This window comes from Mesoplodon bidens (assembly GCF_964165515.1).
Source record: "Mesoplodon bidens genome assembly, chromosome: 10".
NCBI lineage: Eukaryota > Metazoa > Chordata > Mammalia > Artiodactyla > Ziphiidae > Mesoplodon > Mesoplodon bidens.
The window spans coordinates 105,421,838-105,441,510 of NC_138172.1; the positions used below are offsets into that span (position 1 = coordinate 105,421,838).

A 19,673-nucleotide genomic window follows, 5' to 3' on the forward strand; every position below is an offset into this window, starting at 1 on the left:
TCCACCGAGAACAAACTAAACTCCGGTTTGCTGAGGCCACTGTCAGGGAAGGAGGCCCCTTCTCAAGGTCCAGAGGTGGCTGCCAGGATCCTTCATCGGGACCGTTTCATAATCAGTCCATTTACCCCTCACGCTCTGGATCCCTCAGAACTAAAGAACGCCAACGCACCTGAGTGTGCAGGTGGGAAGGGGGCCTGGCCCAGGCCAACGGCATTTTCCAGAAAATGTAACTCCAGAGTCAAAGCAGCTTAATGTTTGAAAAGGGAGAAAAAGGGAAGGGTCCACAACAGCAACTGAAACTGAGCGTTTCCTTGAGGAGCCGGGAGGGTGGCACAGCCGGGACACACCTACTGCTCTGGGCACTAGCGGTTCGTCTGTCTCCCCCTTGGGGTAATATACCCCAAATACTCACATCTATAAGATGCATGGGTCACTGCAGACCACAGAATACAATCCACTGTCCAAATGTGTTTATTCCGAGTGGCTAATGCATCACCTTAAACTGTGCTGACGACCACGAGGTGGATTCTGAAGCTCCACCTCTGAGAAGAATGAGGTGAACCTGTGTCATGGGATGAACAGAATACTGCATACAAGTGAGTGCACGAAAGACCCCCGAGTTTTTTTTAAGTTTATGTATATTTATAGAAAAGTAAAACGTGTTGGAAGAATCAAGCTCTTCTTGTGGACAGCTCTAGGGAGGAGGATTTGGGCGGGAAGAAAGGAAGATTCACTGAGTTTTTGCCCTTTTATACAGTTTATATTTTCTGTAGTTGATATGTATTATTTTATCCCTAAAAACTTCTTCAAAAGAAAAAAGAGAAGGAAACGACATTCTCAGGCTTCATTGCTTACTAAGCTGGATAAAAGCTACAATCTGTCGAATGCAAGTTTGTTGAATGGATTTAAAATATAGACTAGACTAAGACAACTATCAAGTCCTGTGCTGAGCCTAAAGTAACAGCAGTTATTTCCCAGTATGACAAAAATACAGCTACTACATCACAGTCTAAACATCTCTACTTTTCCAGAAGGAACAACAAATAAGTGATCAGGTTTAAGTAAGCAAGTGGAGATCTTAGTAATTCTATGAAGAGCCGTATTTGGAAAAAGCCCAGCATTTTTAAGGCCCTGTCAAACCGTCACTGGCATGAGGAAGCATATAATATACCAAATAAGCAAAAACAGCTCACTGAGCCTCTGCGGTTACTCAATCTGTGAAGCCCTGTCCTCCCTTCCCTACAGGACTCACCACCGGGACAAGTAGGGGCTCCTCCTCTTAGTGTTGCCATGGTAACTGGTCGCCTAACAAACAAGCAGGACAAGAGGGGAAATGTCGACCAAGTTTCAAAAATACACCTTTAAATTCCGTATATATGTGTTAGCATACGGTATTTGTCTTTCTCTTTCTGTCATGAAGAACCTAGGGGTAAAACGGGAATAAAGACACAGACCTACTTGAGAATGGACTTGAGGATATGGGGAGGGGGAAGGGTAAGCTGTGACAAAGCGAAAGAGAGGCATGGACATATATACACTACCAAACGTAAGGTAGATAGCTAGTGGGAAGCAGCCGCAGAGCACAGGGAGATCAGCTCGGTGCTTTGTGACCGCCTGGAGGGGTGGGATGGGGAGGGTGGGAGGGAGGGAGATGCATGAGGGAAGGGATGTGGGAACAGATGTATATGTATGACTGATTCACTTTGTTATAAAGCAGAAACTAATAAAAAAAATACACCTTTAGTACTTGGACTGTTGATCTGTCTTTTTTTGTTGCTGTTTTTAAGAAAAAAATTTTAGCAATCATTTCTATAGAATGAGAGATAAAAAGACAACTATCTTAACCAGTCATTAGTAGACAAAATGCTATTCAGGGCGGCTCTAATGCTTTTGGCTCAAGAAAACATGGCAGAGTCTTGCCTACTGGCTTCTGGGGCCATAGGGAGCGTGGATGGGAGGTGGGCGGGGGCCATCCTGGCGAGGGACCCCCAGGGCTGAGTCTGTGTCCTTCTATCAGCAAGCATTTCCTACAGAGCAGCCGTCCACAGGTGTTGGTACATTTCTCCTGTGGGCAGAGCAGACTCAAACTTAGGTTCTACTTCCCTGAGAAACAGAACGGCACTTGGGCGCCTTCATGCCGTCCTTAGTGGTCAGCACTGAAACACAGGTTTCTCAGTCTTCACGCAAGAAAGAGTCCACATCAAACTGGACATGGCATTTCAGTAAATGTAAACACATTTTAGTGAGTTTTCACATTATCGTCAGGGTCTACAGAAGACCCTGAATACCATTCTTCCTTTTGGAAAAAGCTCATCTGCCAATTAAATGTTTTCCTCAGGTGTGGGACTGAAGCCCCAGTTTCCACATTCCTCAAAAGAAAAAGTAGGGCTTCAGTCAGCTGTTCTCTTTCTTTACAGTGAAGCAGCGTCTCTGGTCTTGGCGCTCTCACTCTTGGATGGCGGAGTGGCGGATGGGCCTGTGGAAATCCTCGGGGCTGCTGACGTGCTCGGGTAAGTCGTAGCCTCTCAGGAAATGTCCACTGTTTTGCTGAGCAAAATAATACAGCTGCCTGGCTAGCAGAGGTTCGACCTTTAGTGAAAGATTGAAAAAAGATGTTACTGAGCTCTTTTTTCTAACATCCTGCAATAACCCTCCATATCTAAGTATACAGTCAAGTCTAAAGTTAGGTACTATGACTCATCAAAACACGTCATACTGGGAGCCTTCTGGAGAACTGATTTTTTGTGAGTCCTTACATACACCAACCTATAAATAGAATATACTTAATTCTGGGTTTCAGTTGAAGGGAAAGGTAAAGATGGTACTTGTAAACCAACTGCCGCTTGAAATTTACGTTAAACTAGGACTGAATGAAGCAAATCGGATAAAACGACCAAGTTAAAGGTAAATTTAAGGTAATCGGGTAATTTAGGCCAATGGATTTATTTTTCCACATCTCCAGTTTGACAGGGATGAGGGGCTCAGTGATTTACAATTTGTGGATGACCTGGTAATCTGTATATTTCTAAACCAAAGATAAAAGAAAGAAGCAAAACCAAACAACAGCAAAACTGCTACTGTGGAAAAAGAGAAGTTAACTGACCCAAGAGTCCTCTAGTTCGGTTATTAGTGTGGACCACATTCACCAGAAAGTATCCAACATTCAGCTTTTCCTGAATTTGCAGCATCTAAGAGATCCGAATGCTTTCAGCCAATCGACTGTGCTAGTAACGTGAGCCTTTATGTTATTTGACATAAAATGACTTAAGCATAACTCATCTGAGGTAACTGAAGTAAATTAAATCCATAATAAAAGGAGCAGGAGGTGCACACGCGCCCGTCCTCCAGCAACTCGGGCTCATGGTCCCAGCTGCGGCTACGTCCTCACCAACCCAGGCCCTTGTGTCTGAGCCCTGAGACTCAGACGCGGGGGGGGATCACCACTGCCTTCAGAGATGTTACTCACCAGGACCGAGACTATTTAGTCCTTTGACAGTTGTTAACAAGAATCAGTTATTATATTAATAAATCTATCGATCACTGGAGAAAAGCCATGAGAAAACTCTAAAGTTTATGGGGACTATATTTCTGTTTATTGGTTGGTTGTTTTTTGATTTTATAATTAAGAAGCAGGGGATGTGTGTTTATGATTAGATAGTATTTTATTTCAGATTTCAATAAGGAACATTATTAGATGTACCACAATGTTCATTGCAGCTCTATTTACAATTGCCTGGACATGGAAGCAACCTAAGTGTCCATCGCCAGATGAATGGATAAGGAAGATTGGCACATATATACAATGGAATATTACTCAGCCATAAAAAGAAACGAAATTGAGTTATTTGTAGTGAGGTGGATGGACCTAGAGTCTGTCATACGGAGGGAAGTAAGTCAGAAAGAGAAAAACAAATACCGTATGCTAACACATATATATGGAATCTAAAATAAAAATGGTTCTGAAGAACCTAGGGGCAGGACAGGAATAAAGACACAGACGTAGAGAATGGACTTGAGGACACGGGGAGGGGGAAGGGTAAGCTGGGACGAAGTGGGAGAGTGGCATGGACATATATACACTACCAAACGTAAAATAGATAGCTAGTGGGAAGCAGCCACATAGCACAGGGAGATCAGCTCGGTGCTTTGTGACCACCTAGAGGGGTGGGATAGGGAGGGTGGGAGGGAGACGCAAGAGGGAGGGGATATGGGGATATATGTGTACGTATAGCTGATTCACTTTGTTATACAGCAGAAACTAACACACCATTGTAAAGCAATTATACTCCAATAAAGATGTTTAAAAAAATAAAATAAAATCTGACTTGAATTCTGTTATTATTTGATGTAACTTTTTACCTGTTGCTGCTCATTACCTGGGCCCATTAATAACCCTTGCAGGTATGTAGCAATACAGAGTCTTCAAATTTCAAATTCAAAAATCTTAAGTATTCAAAACTCTGTTTTCTGTGGCAAATTAATGCTACATGTTATCTATCTAACCCCTTTTCTTTCCTTTTCTGTGAAAGATGTTTACTTTGCACAGGTGAATGCATCTTAAGCTCTGCTGGAGAACATGACTGTGGCCTGAGCTACTTGAAGTCCTTGAGAGATTTCACGCCTCCAAATAGCACATGGCCTTTGGTTTCCAAAAATTAAATAGTTTCTAAAAATCCAGAGATAAAAGAGGATTTGGGGGGGACATCTGGAGGGGGCCTATAAAATACTCAAGTCAGTGGACAGCTTCCCACTTGGGAAAAGCTTCCCCTTCAAGTGAAGATCAGGTGGATGGCATTTTAAAAGCAATATTAAACGTGAAGAATTTTAAAGGGCAACTTTGAGCATCATCCTTTTAAAACCCTATAAAATGGGAATATGACAATTTCCTTGAAAAATAAAAAAGATGGGACGGGTGCCGCCCAGGGCTGGAGGTCACCCCTAGCGGTGATGAGCAGATGTCCAGGGCTGGGAGGCACATGGTCCTTGGGCTGCACCCCTGCACCACTCACTGGACACCTTCCCTCCCTCCATCCCCTCTGCCCAGGTCCCTGGACACTTACTTCTCATCTGAACTTCTCTAAATGGGGCCCTGCCCCTGACGAAGGTCAGGGAAACTCAAACACCCGAAGGTGACCGGACACTCACGTGAGCAGTAATGAGCTTCCGTTGCCTCTGGGGATCTGGAAACTCTTCCCCGAAGCACAGCGTCACCTGGAACCTTGGCAGAGGCCGGCCGTGGTGAGCAAAGGCTTGGAGCTCTGCAGAGACCGCGAGAGAAACCGCTCAGAAAGCCGAGCGCTGGACGCAGGCTGGGGAGGGAGCCCACGCTGACGTGGGGGCAGAGCCGGGGGGAGGGTGGGAGCAGACCCAGGAGTGCGCACGCGTGTTCACGCGGCTCTCTCCCGAGGCCCCGCCTCCACTTCCAGGGGGCCACGCCCTAAGAGGGGCAACCTTGCTCTGCAGCCTTGGACCCAGAGGAGGCGAAGGCAGCAGGAAGGGGCGAAGGAGGAAGAAAAGGAAATGGAGCCAAAAGAATCACTCACACAAGGAGAAATCTGCTGTTAAAATCAGACTTTTCTGACTTGATCCAGGATGACTTAAAAACCTCATCTCAGAGCTGCTGAGCCCTCAAACCCTTGGTCCGCGTGACTTGGGCGCCGCAGAATCTGGGAGACTGAGCCCGTCGGGGGCGGCCGTGGGTTTGAGGTGGGAGGGCGCGCTGGATGAAGCGCTGGGCCCACCTTTGTGGATGCGTGTCCCGAAGGCGCCTGCGTCCACCCTGACGGGACACTGTCCCCGCCCACCCTCAGGCCTCCGGCTGTCCTGCTTGTCCTCTAGGGTCACACGTCGGGTCCCCAGCAGAAGCGCGCTCACGCAGGCGCTCGCCCGTCTGCAGAGCTGCGCTGCTGCGTCATCAGACGTGAGCCGCTGCACGGCAGGGCTGTCCCCAGCAGGCTGCGGGGCCTGAACGGGTGGATGTCAAAGATTTCCACTGTTCTCTTCAACCGAAGAGAAGTTTCTAGCTCACTCACTGGACCATTTGACTTCCTGCTTTTTTTTCTTCCAGAATTCAAATCAAACCTAACCGACTTCGGCAGAACGTGTGCAAAGCTTCCACAGTGCGAGGTGGGAGGTGACACCCACGCCTGCCGCGTTGGCACAGTTCTCTGAAAAAGTCGGCCGAGATGCCTGGTAGCTCAAGAATGTTCGCGGGAATCCGCGGCCGCGGGGCTGGTCTGCAGCTGCAGCTTCTTAGTTCACAGTTTCCTCCTTGAAGCTCAGTAAACACTTCAAGATAAGAGGCTGCGCTGGGCACGGAGCACAGCCCTGGGTCACAGAGGAAGCAGCCAAACCAAAGCAGCTCTTGGTCGCAGGCAAACATGAGTGAGCGCACCGCCCCAGGAGGCCGCCTGCCGGCGTCCCGCGTGCCAGAGAAGCAGGCCCCTTCCCTGGATGAAGCCCCCGGCCCAGCATGTCTTCTGCTTCCAAGACCCACGGCCTTGGAGGAGATCCAAAGCCAGGGCTCTTTCAGACCCCAGAGGTGCGGCCCTCGGCCCCTCCTCGGAGCCCCCCTCGGTCCACACGCTGGGCCCCAGGATGGACAGAACAGTCCGCTCGGAGGCAGCTCACGGCTTGGGTCGGGAGGGGCTGCCTGGAGACCAGAGCCTCAGCTCTCCCTCTTCCTCCCGTTTTGCCTCTGGGGGAGGGTGAGTCAGCCAGGGACATGTTTGTTTGGGGCAGCAAAAGAGAATTTGGAGGAGCCTAAGCAAATGTGGGCCACTTGAGCCCCAAAGGCTGAGCGAGTGTCTTTGGTGGTGGAGCACACAGCCGCTTTGTGCTTTACGCAAACTGAATCGCGAAGCAGCTTCAGGGAAAGGAGGGGCCCGTGACAGCCCAAAGACACAGGGTGTTTCTGAGGGCGCGCCTGTACGAGAAGAGTTAAGAATGAGGTCGAGGAAGCACGGGCAGTAGCCAGCAGGGAGAACCGCTTCTCCGTCCAGAAGCAGCACTGTGAATGGGGACAGCTAAGTGGAAACTCTGGACCACCTTCCACCAGAAGGCGGCCGAAGGCCTCACAAAAGCCGGCCCAGGGCTGACTGAATTGTCATGCAATCAAAACTAGGAAAACAAAACCTACTGGTTCTGGAAAATGTGATTTGAAACCTAGAAACAATCAAAACCGTCTCATAATTTCCCCTCTGCAAAATCAGTTCAACACAGTCGCCCGTGGTCCCAGCTGCTGGAAAGCATCTGTTCAGGGTTGATACATCTCAGAACCACGGACACTCACAGTATACGTATAACCTTACGATTTTTCTAGGAACCTTAAAAGAGCTGAAACATCAACAGATATGCTTGCTGAGAACGCTGGCCAGTAAAATATGAACCTTATTAGTTGGTGAGTATTGGATGAATCCCAGCATTTCAAGACCTCAGGCTGAACCACAGCGGCCGACAATCTCCTCTCTCCACAACCCCCTGCTGATGGGGTGGCAGGCGGACCAACAGGAGACCTACTCTGGGATCGGGCCCCGCGGGCTCAAGGGCTCACAGGAGGAAGACCTGCTGGGAGTGGCCTGCGCCCGTGGCGGGCGTGCCGTCGCCAGCTCCAGCCTCCCCAAGCCTCATAGGTAGGGCCCGTTCCGGCAGACACGCGCCACCTCACCTGATAGGAACTGCTGCGTGTCAAAGAGCTTGCAGGCCTGGTCTCTCTCCAGCTTGTTGGGCCGGTCGCTGCACAGTGCCAGGGGCCCGTCCCAGTAGACCCTGCTCTGGCACAGCCTCTTGGCGTAAAGCCCGTCGGGGGCCATCCAGAGGACCACACCCCTTTCCAGGTGGCTCAGCAGCTTCTCGATGTTCTTCCTCTGGCCGTTGTCCTCCGGGTAGGGAAAGAGGACCTGGTCCAGGCTGCTGGCATCATAGGTGTGGGCGTGGGAGAGCCGGCAGCCTTCGGGGCTGGACGTGGTCAGCTCTTTCACCAGGACTTCCCGGTAGTACAGGCAGATGTGGAGCCGGCAGTCTGCAAACACAGACCCATCGGGGTCAGTGCTAAGGAGTCAAGGTGCTGGTGCCCCCTGGGATGACAAATGACCGCCCAGAGCAAAGTGTCCTTGGTGGGACGCTCGTAAGAAGGGGCCTGGGGGACAGACGTTGCGAGGCCTTACATCCCTCCTGGAGACTCACCCCATGGTGGAGAAGTTCTGTACGAGTCTGTGTAATGTCCTCTAGCTCAGCATTTTCCAAATGTGTGGGACATGGATTTGGCGGGGGGTGGGAGAGCACAGGGGTGGTGCTGACAACACTTAGGTCTAATACGGTGAGCCATGTGCCACCGAACAAAAGTTCATTTTAAGCACGGCAGTCAGTTTTGATTTTGGAAGAAGTAAACCCTAAGTTTAAATAATTTCTACTAGCAAAAAGAGTACAATGGTGTTTCAGAAAAAAAAGCAAATATGTCCACATATCCAAAACTACCCTAAAATATCAATATGATACCAGTTACATTAAAAAAATTATACACATCCAAGTACGCATTGAAGTTTTGGGAAGCATAAGCCTTGACAGTGGTGATCTCTGGGTGGTGGGACTATGACGTTTCTATTTTCCATTTTTTGCTTTTCTGATTTTTAAGTTATTTTTCCACTGTGTACGTACCACTTGTATAATAAAATTACCTCGTGAGGGAAACGTCCCAAGCGTAAAGTCCGCTGAGACCCACTTCACTTTGTGTTTGAGTCTGAGGCTGCCTCCAGAACTGTGCTTCTCAAACACTAAACAAGATGAACTCATTTTTGAAACTGCCGATTTTAGAACCTTCTTTAAAATGCGACCCATGGGCTGAAAGGACCAAGCCGGGTTTGCCAAGGGCCACTGCCCTGATGTGCCAAAGGGCTTCCTGAGAAGCAGCAGCTCCCACGGTGACTGCGGGGTTCAAACCTGAGCGGGTGGCAGTCCTCCGATAAGCGGGCCAGGCTGGTAATTAGTCTGTACTGCGCACACCCAGAGAAACCCACAAAAGCCTCTCATCCCTCAAGGGCAGGTTCTGAGACTCAGACAACCCACATCACTGCCTCAAGCCTCCTGTGTGTCTCCTGCCGCTGTGAACCCCGAGGAGTGGGTGTCGGCCACTCGAGGTTTCATTTCACTGAACGTCATCAGAAATCACGAGGTCACGGGGATATAAATAGCTGTTTATTTCCTACTCTTCAGGCACCCACACAAGTCTTACGTGCTCAAGAAAAGGGTTTGAAAGTTCCTAAAAAAAAAACCAGGGCTTTCTGCTCAGAAACCTCTCCTCCCTCCACCGTCCAGGAGCACCTAAGAGGAAAGGCAGCAAGCTTCCTTCAGAATCTCAGAACCGAAAGGAACCCAATAGTGGGCCGGCTCCCCTGGGTGCAAGGAAGGGCCCCCAGCTCTCCTCTCCTGAAACCTTGAGAATTCAGCTTAGGTTTTCTGTCGCTGATTTTCAAAGAGGCCAGGGGGCAAGGTGAGAATTCTGAAGCTTAAGCTATCCATTTTCAATATATGCAAATCTCATTTTAAAACAATCAAAACATTATCTAAAAAGTAAATATACATACACTACACGTGCTCAGTAAACCTCGAGGTATCTACCTTAAAACAGGAGAGACCGCTGAGGTATGGGGATTCCTTTAGAGAACAGACTCTAAAAGCCAGATCTGACCTGTATTTGTTTGCAAGACGTATCATGCCCAGAGGAAGAGCGAGATCTCCTCCCTGAGACACCAAGCGTGACGGGGACAGGGAACCCAGAGCTCGTGTCCCGGGAAACCGATGGGGCCAAGCCTGCAAGGATGACGAACGCTCCAAAAACGAGCAGCCCCTGCGCTGTTGCAAGAAGCTGCACTGTGTCATGGGGGTGCTGGCTGAAGGCAGGCCCTCGGTAAACGGAACTGGAGGGTCTGCACATTCCTGGACGGTCAGACGCCAGTGCAGAGCTTAGAGTGACTCAGTTCAGACCAGCCCGCAGAAGTGGATCAGGGTCGGAAGCGGGCCTCGCGGTGCTAACTTCGCTAACCTCGTTCTCCCAGCTGGGAGTCAGAGGTGTCCACCCGCTCCAGGCCCCAGCTGTGCTCACCAACCCCATGAATCCACCCAAAGGTGAGGGGACCCTCACAGATGCCGCCTCTGGGGAGCCCCACTCACCTGAGAGTGCCAAGGCTTCGGCAGACCTTATGCTTGGCTCTATGGGGATCCCGGGGGCCTGGGACTCGGGCGGGGCACAAGCATAAAAGGTTCCTGTCACCTGGCAACCTGCATTTGCAAATAAAAATCAGATGCGGTCTGAACAGAGTCCCTCGGAGGCAGATGGAGAGGCGGTGGCTCCCTGAGGGGGGCCCGCCGGCCCCTGGGGTGCACTAGCCCGGTAGGGGAGGGCCTGGGCCCTCGAGAGGCCAGGAGGCTGAGGTCCAGTCGGGAAAACCAAGGCTGAAGGAGGGAGGAGCCTTTTCACAGCCGGAGGGAAGTTGGAGTCGCCCTCCGTCATCTTCTCCCTCCCTCCCTTCTTTCCTTCCTTTTTTTGTTAGTTAACACCTCCCACCCTCACATCATTACCTGTGTGTGTGTGTGTGTGTGTGCGCGTGCGTGCGCGCTGAGAACATTTCAGACCTACTTTCCTAGCAACTTTCAATACAGCAGAGCACTGCTAACTGTGCTCGCCAGGCTGAAGCCCCAGAACTTATCCATCTCCTCAGTGGAAGTTTGTGCCCTTTGACCAACATTCCTCCGTCACTGATACGCAGGGTAACTGAGGCTCAGAGAGACAGTGTGATTCACCCCTGTTCACACAGCAAGTTCGCAGCAGAGCTGTGAGCCCAGGTCTCTCTACGTGAGACCTGAGGCCCAAGAGCCGGGTCAAAACCCTGCACGTGGCTTTGTCCCCATTCCCTGTGTCACTGCTTCTGGAATGAGGAGGGGCTGCGCCATGTCCCTTGCCAGCACAGCTGCCGTGTGCTGTGTTAAATGCCAGCAGAGTACGCGGTAGAACCTCGTTGAGCTGGCGCGTCATTTAATGTCACATGCTTCAAGATATGTCCACCAGTCTATCCTCTCACAGCTCTAGGCGTTGCCTCTTCACCAGGGTCACTAGTTCAGCCGAGCTCATGCCCTGGACCCGGGTCTGAATTCCAGAAACCCGTCCAACGTCAGCTGATTCCCCCACTACAGTACGGAAAACAAACCTTCACTGCAAATCACTCTTGAGAAGCTAATAAAACCAAATTCCCAGCTTTTCTGTAAACATGCCACTCAATACAGATCTTAAATAATGGCATACGTCTTCAATCCCACAAGCCAAGGGTGACCCGGACCTGGCTGGAAAAAGGAGAAAATACTCCTAGAACATCCGAAACCATCTGCGTGTTGACCGGTCTCAGGATTTCTATTTAAATAACAGCTCAAAAGTCCTGAAAGCTTGTGCTTTGCTGCACGAACGTACTGTGTGAAATTTTCTCTGCACCTAGCAAATTAGTGCTTTTGCTGAGAGATCTCAGCCTGGTGTCTGGGGAAGGCCTCTGGGGGACCACATCTAATCTAGTCCAGCACCAACACCAACCGGGCACCCTTTTGTGGAGACCGTTTATATTTTCTTCACAGTATTTATTCATCCCCTTCTTACTATCAACTCTAGTCCCAGTAACAACTGCCGTGGGCACACCACTGCTTGAGAGAAACCCTCCAGCGCAACCATCTCCTGGTGTCCCTGTGGAGGGGTGCCTGCGCTCAGCTGCAGGACGCTGACTTCACAGAAGTGTAGACAGAGACAGTCAGCATTAAGGGACAGTCTAGTCTTCTCTGGGAAGACTGACACAACCGACCACTTTTTGCCCAAGATTAAAAAATAAACTTTAAGATTATTCAGGAAGGAAGAAACATGTTAACTTATGAAGTAGCTAATTTAAAACATATAGCCAACCAGTCTGAAATCGGACATCCCCGTCCTACGTGGCCGGGCTCCGGAGCTGGGAGATCTGGAGTTGAACCCAGCCCTCACTCTCACCGAGTAGCTTCGGGCACGTTGCTTACATTCTGTGAGCGAATCCCTATACAAACAGGGCAGTTTCCAGGAGCCTGGCGAGATCCCTGCAACGCCTAAAGAAGGTTCCATGAGGCAGCCCCGAGCCTGGGTCCTGGCACACAGCAGACCAGGCGGCAGTGAACCTCGGTGTCCTCCTCTGGGGGCCTTTTCCCTCCTTCACTGCACGCGGGGCCTTTCCTAGCGGCTCGGAGGAGGTGAGAGCCGTGGGACGGCGCGGAGGACACACCAGGCGGGGCCAGGCCCTCTGGCCACAGGAGCTGCCCCAGCGCCCTCCTTACCGTTTTCACAGGCTGGGCCTTGCCAGTGGTGGCTGCGAGGCCCGAAGGTCACAGGACACTGATACGGGGTCTCCGGGTGGGGCTGATCAGGGACGAACTCTCTCCAGCCTCGGTCGTGGGGCGGCATCATGTAGGTGTGAGCCTGCTGGAGGGGCCAGAGGGGAGCTGAGGGGAGAGCGACCAGCCCGGGGATGGCCTCGGGGAGCCCCCAGACTCCTCGGGAGCTCCCTTATCTTCCGAAGAGGCTTGGTGGAAAGGAAACCCGCCATGAAGAACCAAAAGGCACAATGGAGACAGTGTTGTAAAGTGATGATCTATGTGAGGCTTCATCATATGGGTAAACCTGGCACCAAAGTACCGCAGGGAAATGTGCCTTCCTTTACCAGCAAAGTGAATAAAACAGAGCTGTGATTCACATCAGAAGCGTCTGCAGGGATCAGCTGCCCTGTGGTTTCACATGATAAAGCCCTGCTCCCAAAATCTTGGACTCTAAGGTCGGCTTCCCAGATTTCAGAGTCTAACCGTTAGGCAGACACACCCACCCTCCCCTCCCTAACTTCAAACCAGCAACACCAGGTGGGAACTGAGACGTTCATCCAATGACCCGGGATTTGGTTTGGCAGATTGACAAACAGCAAAAACGGAGTTCTGCTGCTTTGCTTGCAGGGCTTTCCCGGTGTGTGGGATCTGGCTCAGGGGCCTCACGCAGACCCGGCCTCCCCTCCTCGAAGCCCTGCCCCTCCCATACCTGGGCTGGGAGTGAGCAGTAGGGAGCCGGCATGCTGTACGGGTGGGTCATGGGCACCTGTGGCTCCTCCAGGGTCAGCTGCTTCGCTCCTGAGTGTTTGGGCCAAAGGGAGACGCACAGTGTTGAAAAAGGGAACTGGAAGGGCTTAGAAAAATACCTGAGAGTTTAATTCCTAGAATGCATAACACAGTACTGACAAGTAAGGCGTTTTTCTACAGTTTCCTTGGGCAATTATTTATCCAGGCCATTAAACTGGTTCCTACAAGGTCCAATGTATGGCGCACAGGAGAGAAACAGATGAAGCCCGTGCGTGATGGGCCTTGTGGCCTCGAGGGCTCCCCAGCCAGATGCGCAGCTAGTGAGGTCACCTAGCGGTTTGTCTAAATTGCAGATTCCTGGGCTCTACTCTGACACACAGGTCAGAATCTTGGCAAGTGGGAATCTGAATTTTAATAAGCACCCCAGTTGACCATGGCACACTCTAAATGGTGACACGTCTATTACTATGAATGGTAACAATATATGGATCGTGAACGCTTCCCTTCTACAAAATGGCTAATCACGAGAGACTGACGGATGAGTAAAGCTTCAGCTTTTCCATTTGCGGCTTGGAAGTTTGGCCCGTATCGTAGTAGAACTGCTGGAAAGCACACACACATGCATGCACACAGGTAGAGACTTGGAGTGTGAGAAATTATTCTGCACTAAAACCACGAGAATTTCAGTTTATGACCCAGAGAACTTGGGCAAATCGCCTGCTGGGCGTGAATGGGAGGCTGAGGCAGTCAGGCTATAAAAAGCAGCAAACAGAGAAAGGGACCCTCACAGTGAAAGTGCGGTATTGAAGTGCCTGGTGGCCCAACCCAGGGAGCCCACCTTTCTTGGCCCCCTCAGGCACGATCCTGTACACCTTGTAGGGCTCAGAGATGTCCAGCTGGCTGCGCTCCACCAGTTCCTCGAAGTCGTTGCTCTTGTTCAGAGCGCATCGCAGACGTGTCTTCCAGGTAGGAGGGTCCGGCTTGTCGATGCCTTCCCGAAACTTTCCTTTAAAGAGCGCCCAAGCCTGGTGGGAAAGAAGAGGGAAAAAAGTTAAAACACAGGTCTTTCAAAAATGAATCTGGGAATTGTATTTGTAAAGGAAAGAATGGTGTCAGGGCCTTCAGGTTCACACCGTTGCCCAAAACATGGGACAGAAAGACAGCGGGTGTTTGTAAAAGGCGGGTGAGACTGGAGGGCCCCTGGAAGGGCTCCACCCACGGGGTCTGGCGCGTTGGCTTGGAAGCAGGGACAGAGCTGTGGGGTGAGGGCCCACCCACAGAGCACCTCTGGACGTCAGAGGATCTGAGGTATTCTGCAAGCCAGTTCCCTGAGGAAGTCCCCTTCGCCTGCTCTGCCCACTGGTGGTAGGGCTGGGCCCTAATGCGCAGGTCGCTGGGTAAACTGCGAACGGTCAGGACAGGGATGCACACACAGAGGGCAAGAGAGAAACCCCCAGACGGACCCTGAGAGGGACAGAGGGGAGAAAGAGGAAGAGAGAGAAACACAAAGGGGATGGGGATGGGAGAGAGACCTGCAGAGAACTTTCCAGAGAGACTTGGAAAGACGGAGTCAGACAGAGACAGGGAGACACTGGGAGACACACAGATGGAAGGACCAGAGAGGAGAGAGAGCTAGGAGAGTGCAGGCCGGAGACGGAGAGTGAGAAGAGGAAAACATGTTCAGGGAGAGATGGGAGAGAACAGACGCAGAGGAGCACAGCCCAAGCACAGCCGCCGGCGTTCACAGAAGGGGAGCCTGAGACGCAGACGCGTGTGGATCAAGGGAGGCGAAGAGGGATCCAGAGGTTCACAGAGAGGCTCCGGCGGAAACAGCGGGGCGGCCTTGGACCGCCCGCCCCTCTCCCTGGTGGGCGAGCCTCCGGCATCTGACCCTCGGGGACGGCGCGCCCCACGCGCTCTGACCTGGGACCCGGCCCTCCCTCTGCGAAGTCACTAGAGAAGCTGAGCCCTCTCCTTATCCCAGGGCTTGGGACGCTGGCCAGCCGGCGCTCCGGGGCGCCCGCGCTTCCCTCCGCGCTGAGAACCGCCGGCCTGCCGGCTGCGCACGGGGCCCACCGAGCCCGGCTCAGGTCGGGCCGCGCGGGCCGCTGGCCCCCCCGAGCCGCGCCCCAGGCACCTTGAAGAGCGCGGCGTCCTCCTCGCGGTTGTAGTCCTGCTTGCCCGCGTGCTTCCAGGGGATGCGGAAGATGCTCTTCTCCTCGTTCTCCCACACCAGCCCGGGGTACTTGCCGCTGTCGATCTGGTCGATCAGCCACTGGCGGAGCTTCCCGTTGCCGCAGCTCACGGAGCTCATGCCGAACTCGCCGCCTCGGCTGCTGCCCTCCAGGTTCATGTCCAGCGCGCCGGCACAGCTCCCTCGCGCGCCCAAGATCCGCTCCTGCGCCCGCTCTGCGCTGCGGGGGAAAGGAGGGCCGCCCTCCGGCAATGACCACGAGGCCCCGGAGTCTCCGAGGCGGCGGCGAGGCGCGCGCTACCGAGTCGGGGGCGCCTAAGGTCCCAAGAGAAGGCACCTCTCAGCCTGCCCGGCTGGCGCCCTGGGCGCGCGCCGTCCTGCCGCCTCCCCGGAGGCCGTCCTCCCACCCCACCTTCCCGACTCTCCATTCTTGTCGCGCCCCGGAGCCCGCGCGCTGCCCAGACTCGCGGCTCCGGCCTTCGCGCTCCCGCCGCCACCGCGCGTGACACTCCGCGCACTCGTAGCTGCCGTTCCCCTGCCCGGGCCCGATCCGAGGCCAGTCCATTTCCCGCGCCACTGTCAGTCTCCACTCGTGCCCTCTCCCAAGTTCCCACTCCCTTGGTGGCCCGGCGTGTCTCGCACGCGGGATCCCCTTCGGGCCGGCGTTCCAGGCGCGCGGCGCCCGCAGCTCCCCCCGCGGCCTTCTCCAGGACCCGCACTCTTTGCCCCGGCAGCTGGCGACCATCAGGTGGGCCCCGCGAGCCCCAAGAGGCAGAGAGCGAGCCAGCCTTAGCGAGCCGCGCAGCCTCGTAGCGGGGGATCCCCGCGCGCCGAGCTTCAGCTGGAGCCGGAGGCCGGCCGGGGAGAGCGGAGGCGGGGAAGGTGCCATCGCGGAGCGCGGGGCCCGGAGCGGCCGAAATTCGGAGCGCCTCTCTTCCACCACCAGCCGGGAAGCCGAGAGCCGGAGGCCGAGGTGAGTTTGAGCCCCTCAAGGAGGAGCAGAAGAAGCGTGGGGGTGGGGGGGAACCGTCCCCTGCGGTTAAGCCTGCCGCCCGCTGTGGGTCCCTTCGACGGCCCCACCTCGCCCACGCCTGGGCCCCGACGAGCTCGTTATCCGACCCGGTCCAGAGCGTGGCCTCCCCGGGCCCGGGCTGGGCCGACCCATGGGCGCCGGGGCCGCGGGAGCGCCCGGCCAAGAGCGGATGGAACGGGCGTCGGGGCGCCCTCGAGGGGCGTGCTCCCTGCTGGCACCGACGCTGGGTCCCCTGCGCTGCCCTCGAGATGGATCCCGAGACCTCTGGCCTCGCGCCAGGTTCGCTGTGGTGCCCGCCTCGCAGCCGTGCTCCTTCCCGACCCAAGTCTTACCTTGACCCCGACGCGGAGCTGAGGGCAGCGGTGAGTCCCAAGTTCAAGCAGTGAAACTAAGCCTCCGAAGTGCGAAAGAGGAACTTTATAAAGCTTAAAAGCCCCGCTTGGGGCGGGGCCTGGGGCGGGGCGGGGCGAACCAGGGGCGCCTCCTGGCGGGACTGGGGGGCTGCGGGCGCAAAGCTGGGCGCGCGGGGCCGCGCTGGGGACTCACCTCGAGTCGGGCGCACGGGAACCTCAGTCAGGCGGTTGCCTGCCAAGGGCAAGGCGCGAATGGGGACTTAGCCTGCGCGCAGGGACTGCGGGAGGCCCGCCGGTAGCTAACGAAAGTTACACTACAGCGGCGCTGTAAGGGCGGGTAGCAGGGCCTGTGCAGGAGAGGCAGTCTGGCGCGAAGGGGGCTTGGCGTAACCAAAGACAGAGGGCTGTCCACATCGAAGGCCTGCGGGTAGCTGGGGGCCACCCTTGGCTCGGCCGCTGTCACCGAGAGCCCCGCCTCTCCGCGGTGTTTAGAGAACGTCACACTCATTGAAAAGAAAAAAGGAAATGTCCCAGATCCCTTGAGCTATGAACTGCGGCTCACCCACTGCCCGCATGTTTGAAACGCTCACATACTCGTGTGTCTATTAAACTGGTGAATTGCCGTGACTCAGACAATGCACAGCCCCCGACGTTTTAATTATGGCAGCAGGAAAGAACGGGAAGGATCCCCAAGTACCCAAGTGCTTAACTGCTTCTGGGCTTCAGTTCACCTCCAAGTGACATAGTTTTAAGCTTAACCTGGTAAGAAACAATTTACAAGTGGGGTTTTAAATGTCCAGAATAGGAACAATATTTAAGCGGAGTGATTTTACTTAATTTTCCAGGATCTCCTTAATATCAAAATAAACTCCCCGAGCACCTGCCCACGAAACTCCCTCAGAGCCTCTGGATGCTTCAGCATGTTTGTGTAGCTAACAATTTCAGGTAAACCATCAGATCACTGGTTTCTGTATGATTTTAGACCACCACCATCCCAGGTCAACTCGCAACTTTTGATTTCACTGATTTCTCAGTTTTTCTTTTAATCTTATATATTGGGCCATTGTCTCCTACCCAAAGAACAAACTAAGTTCAGGCTAGAGCAAAACAGGCATGAGGTGCAGAGTGGGGATGCTCTTCCTCGAACCAATGACTTTCTCAGAAATTAACAGGATGCCATGTTTTTATTCAGTTAAGTAAGTTTTCCATTATCAGAATCTATGTAATAAACAACAGGGTTTTTTTTTTTTCAAAGAAAATTATGGTCGCAGCGGTTTTTCTTCTTCTTTCATGGATTCATTCATTCGACAAATATTTTTCGAGCACCTCTGCTTATTACGAACCGTTCTTGGCACCTGGGATACCTCAGTGAACAAAGGGAACATCTTTACACTTTAATCAGTGCTCATCAACAACAGACAGGAGATTGCTAAGAACAGAAATGGCGCACTTGAGCGTTTTGCACTTCCGCACACGTGTCCTCTGCGCAGACTCAGCTGTTTCAACATTCTCCTCGCTCATCCGCTTTCAGACGTTGGAAAGCACGTTTACCTTGTTTTAAAATGTGATTGCAAACCTTCAACGCCATCTTCTGGTTTACTCATTTGTCATATTGATCTACCAGAAGTGGTATTTTCTCTTTTATGATGAGGCGGATACAAAGAATAGTGTATTATAATCACTGAAACTCTTGGTGTCCTCACTGGCCCTGGGAAGTGGTGGGTGACAGACAGGCCCCGCCAGCTGCTCACAGAAGACTTTTCCATCGTAGTCACAGTTGAAACAGAAATGACAGAAGTTTTAAAGTTGGCCCATCCCCCCAACACTTGAGGAAATCAAAGTGCCCCTCAGTGAAAAACTAGATATTATCTTCAAATGTCACAGCTTGTAAAAAAGTGAAAACAAGTAAGAACTCAGTTAATTGAATGTCTCTCCAAAACAGGGCTGCTCATTGTGTTCTGTGAGGAGGTGATTTACTTCAGTGAATTGTCCAGATGTGGAAGTGCTGTTGTGGATGCAGCCTCGTCTGAATGCCGTAGCTCAATTTTCATTTCATATTTATTGTAAAGAAACTGTAAGAGAAATTGAATTTATGTAAATTCAATATTTTAAAAATCAATCTTTTAAAATTATACATTCGTATGCAAGAAAAGTATTTTAGGAAAACACATACTAGACACAAAAAATAAATTATTGAAACCCTTGTTGGGGATAAACCTATTTTCTCACTAATTATTCTTTCAGAAGGAGGGAACTAAATGTATTAAAAACAGTGCAATGATATCATTGAAAACATTTAAAGGGCAGTGATTTTTGTTATTTGTAAAAAAACAGGAAAATACTAAAAATATTTTTTTTGTTATGGTGCAGTTTGTATAAGATAAAGAGCTCCTCTAATGCCCTTTGGCTGTATGTGTATGCAATGCTAATTATTGCCTTTGACCGTGGCATCCTATATGGCAGTACTATTATATTAGTATTGTATTATTATGCCTTCATATAAATAGTAATATATACTATGTGATAGTACAGTATACAGTAATAATACAGTAATATAGTAATATGCTATAGTATATACCATACAATATACTCTGATACTGCAGCGATATGGTGCCCGTGTATCACAGTACTAGTGTAGCGTAGCAGTATTGCTGTATATTAAGGTGTCATAGTATTATATCGTGACATAATGTTGTAGTATGTAATATGGTATTCTTATTGTATGATATTATTAATAGTTAAATGACCCGGTGTGGGACAGCTGGTTCAAGTTCCTGAGGTCTTGATGGACTATTTAACAGAAGTCTTACCTCCCTGTGTACAGGGGAGGTAACAGCTTTCTTGCCTCCCAGCCTTCTGTGATAATGAGGTGGTGCTGAGCCCATGCTTGGCACATCCCGTGTTCAACAAGTCAAGACCATTATCACTTACATTGTGCTTCAGCATTTAGGGAAGTTTCATAGACTTTATC

The 19,673-nt window shown here is 51.9% G+C and overlaps 1 protein-coding gene across 2 annotated transcripts; it reads right to left on the reverse strand.

Moving 5' to 3' along the window:
- Positions 1-1,778: 1,778 nt before the first annotated feature.
- Positions 1,779-15,475, reverse strand: IRF4 (interferon regulatory factor 4; the record flags this gene model as incomplete). 2 transcript variants are annotated; one of them, XM_081246202.1, is made up of 8 exons in its annotated part: positions 1,779-2,589; positions 5,146-5,258; positions 7,667-8,020; positions 10,168-10,275; positions 12,337-12,478; positions 13,085-13,173; positions 13,961-14,147; positions 15,260-15,475. In XM_081246202.1, 8 exons carry the CDS (start codon positions 15,473-15,475, stop codon positions 2,446-2,448), a joined length of 1,353 nt encoding a protein of 450 aa, XP_081102328.1. In that variant the 3' UTR covers positions 1,779-2,445. The 2 variants fall into 2 exon arrangements, with proteins under 2 accessions (XP_081102328.1, XP_081102329.1); XM_081246203.1 differs by having other exon boundaries at positions 12,337-12,481.
- Positions 15,476-19,673: the final 4,198 nt, after the last annotated feature.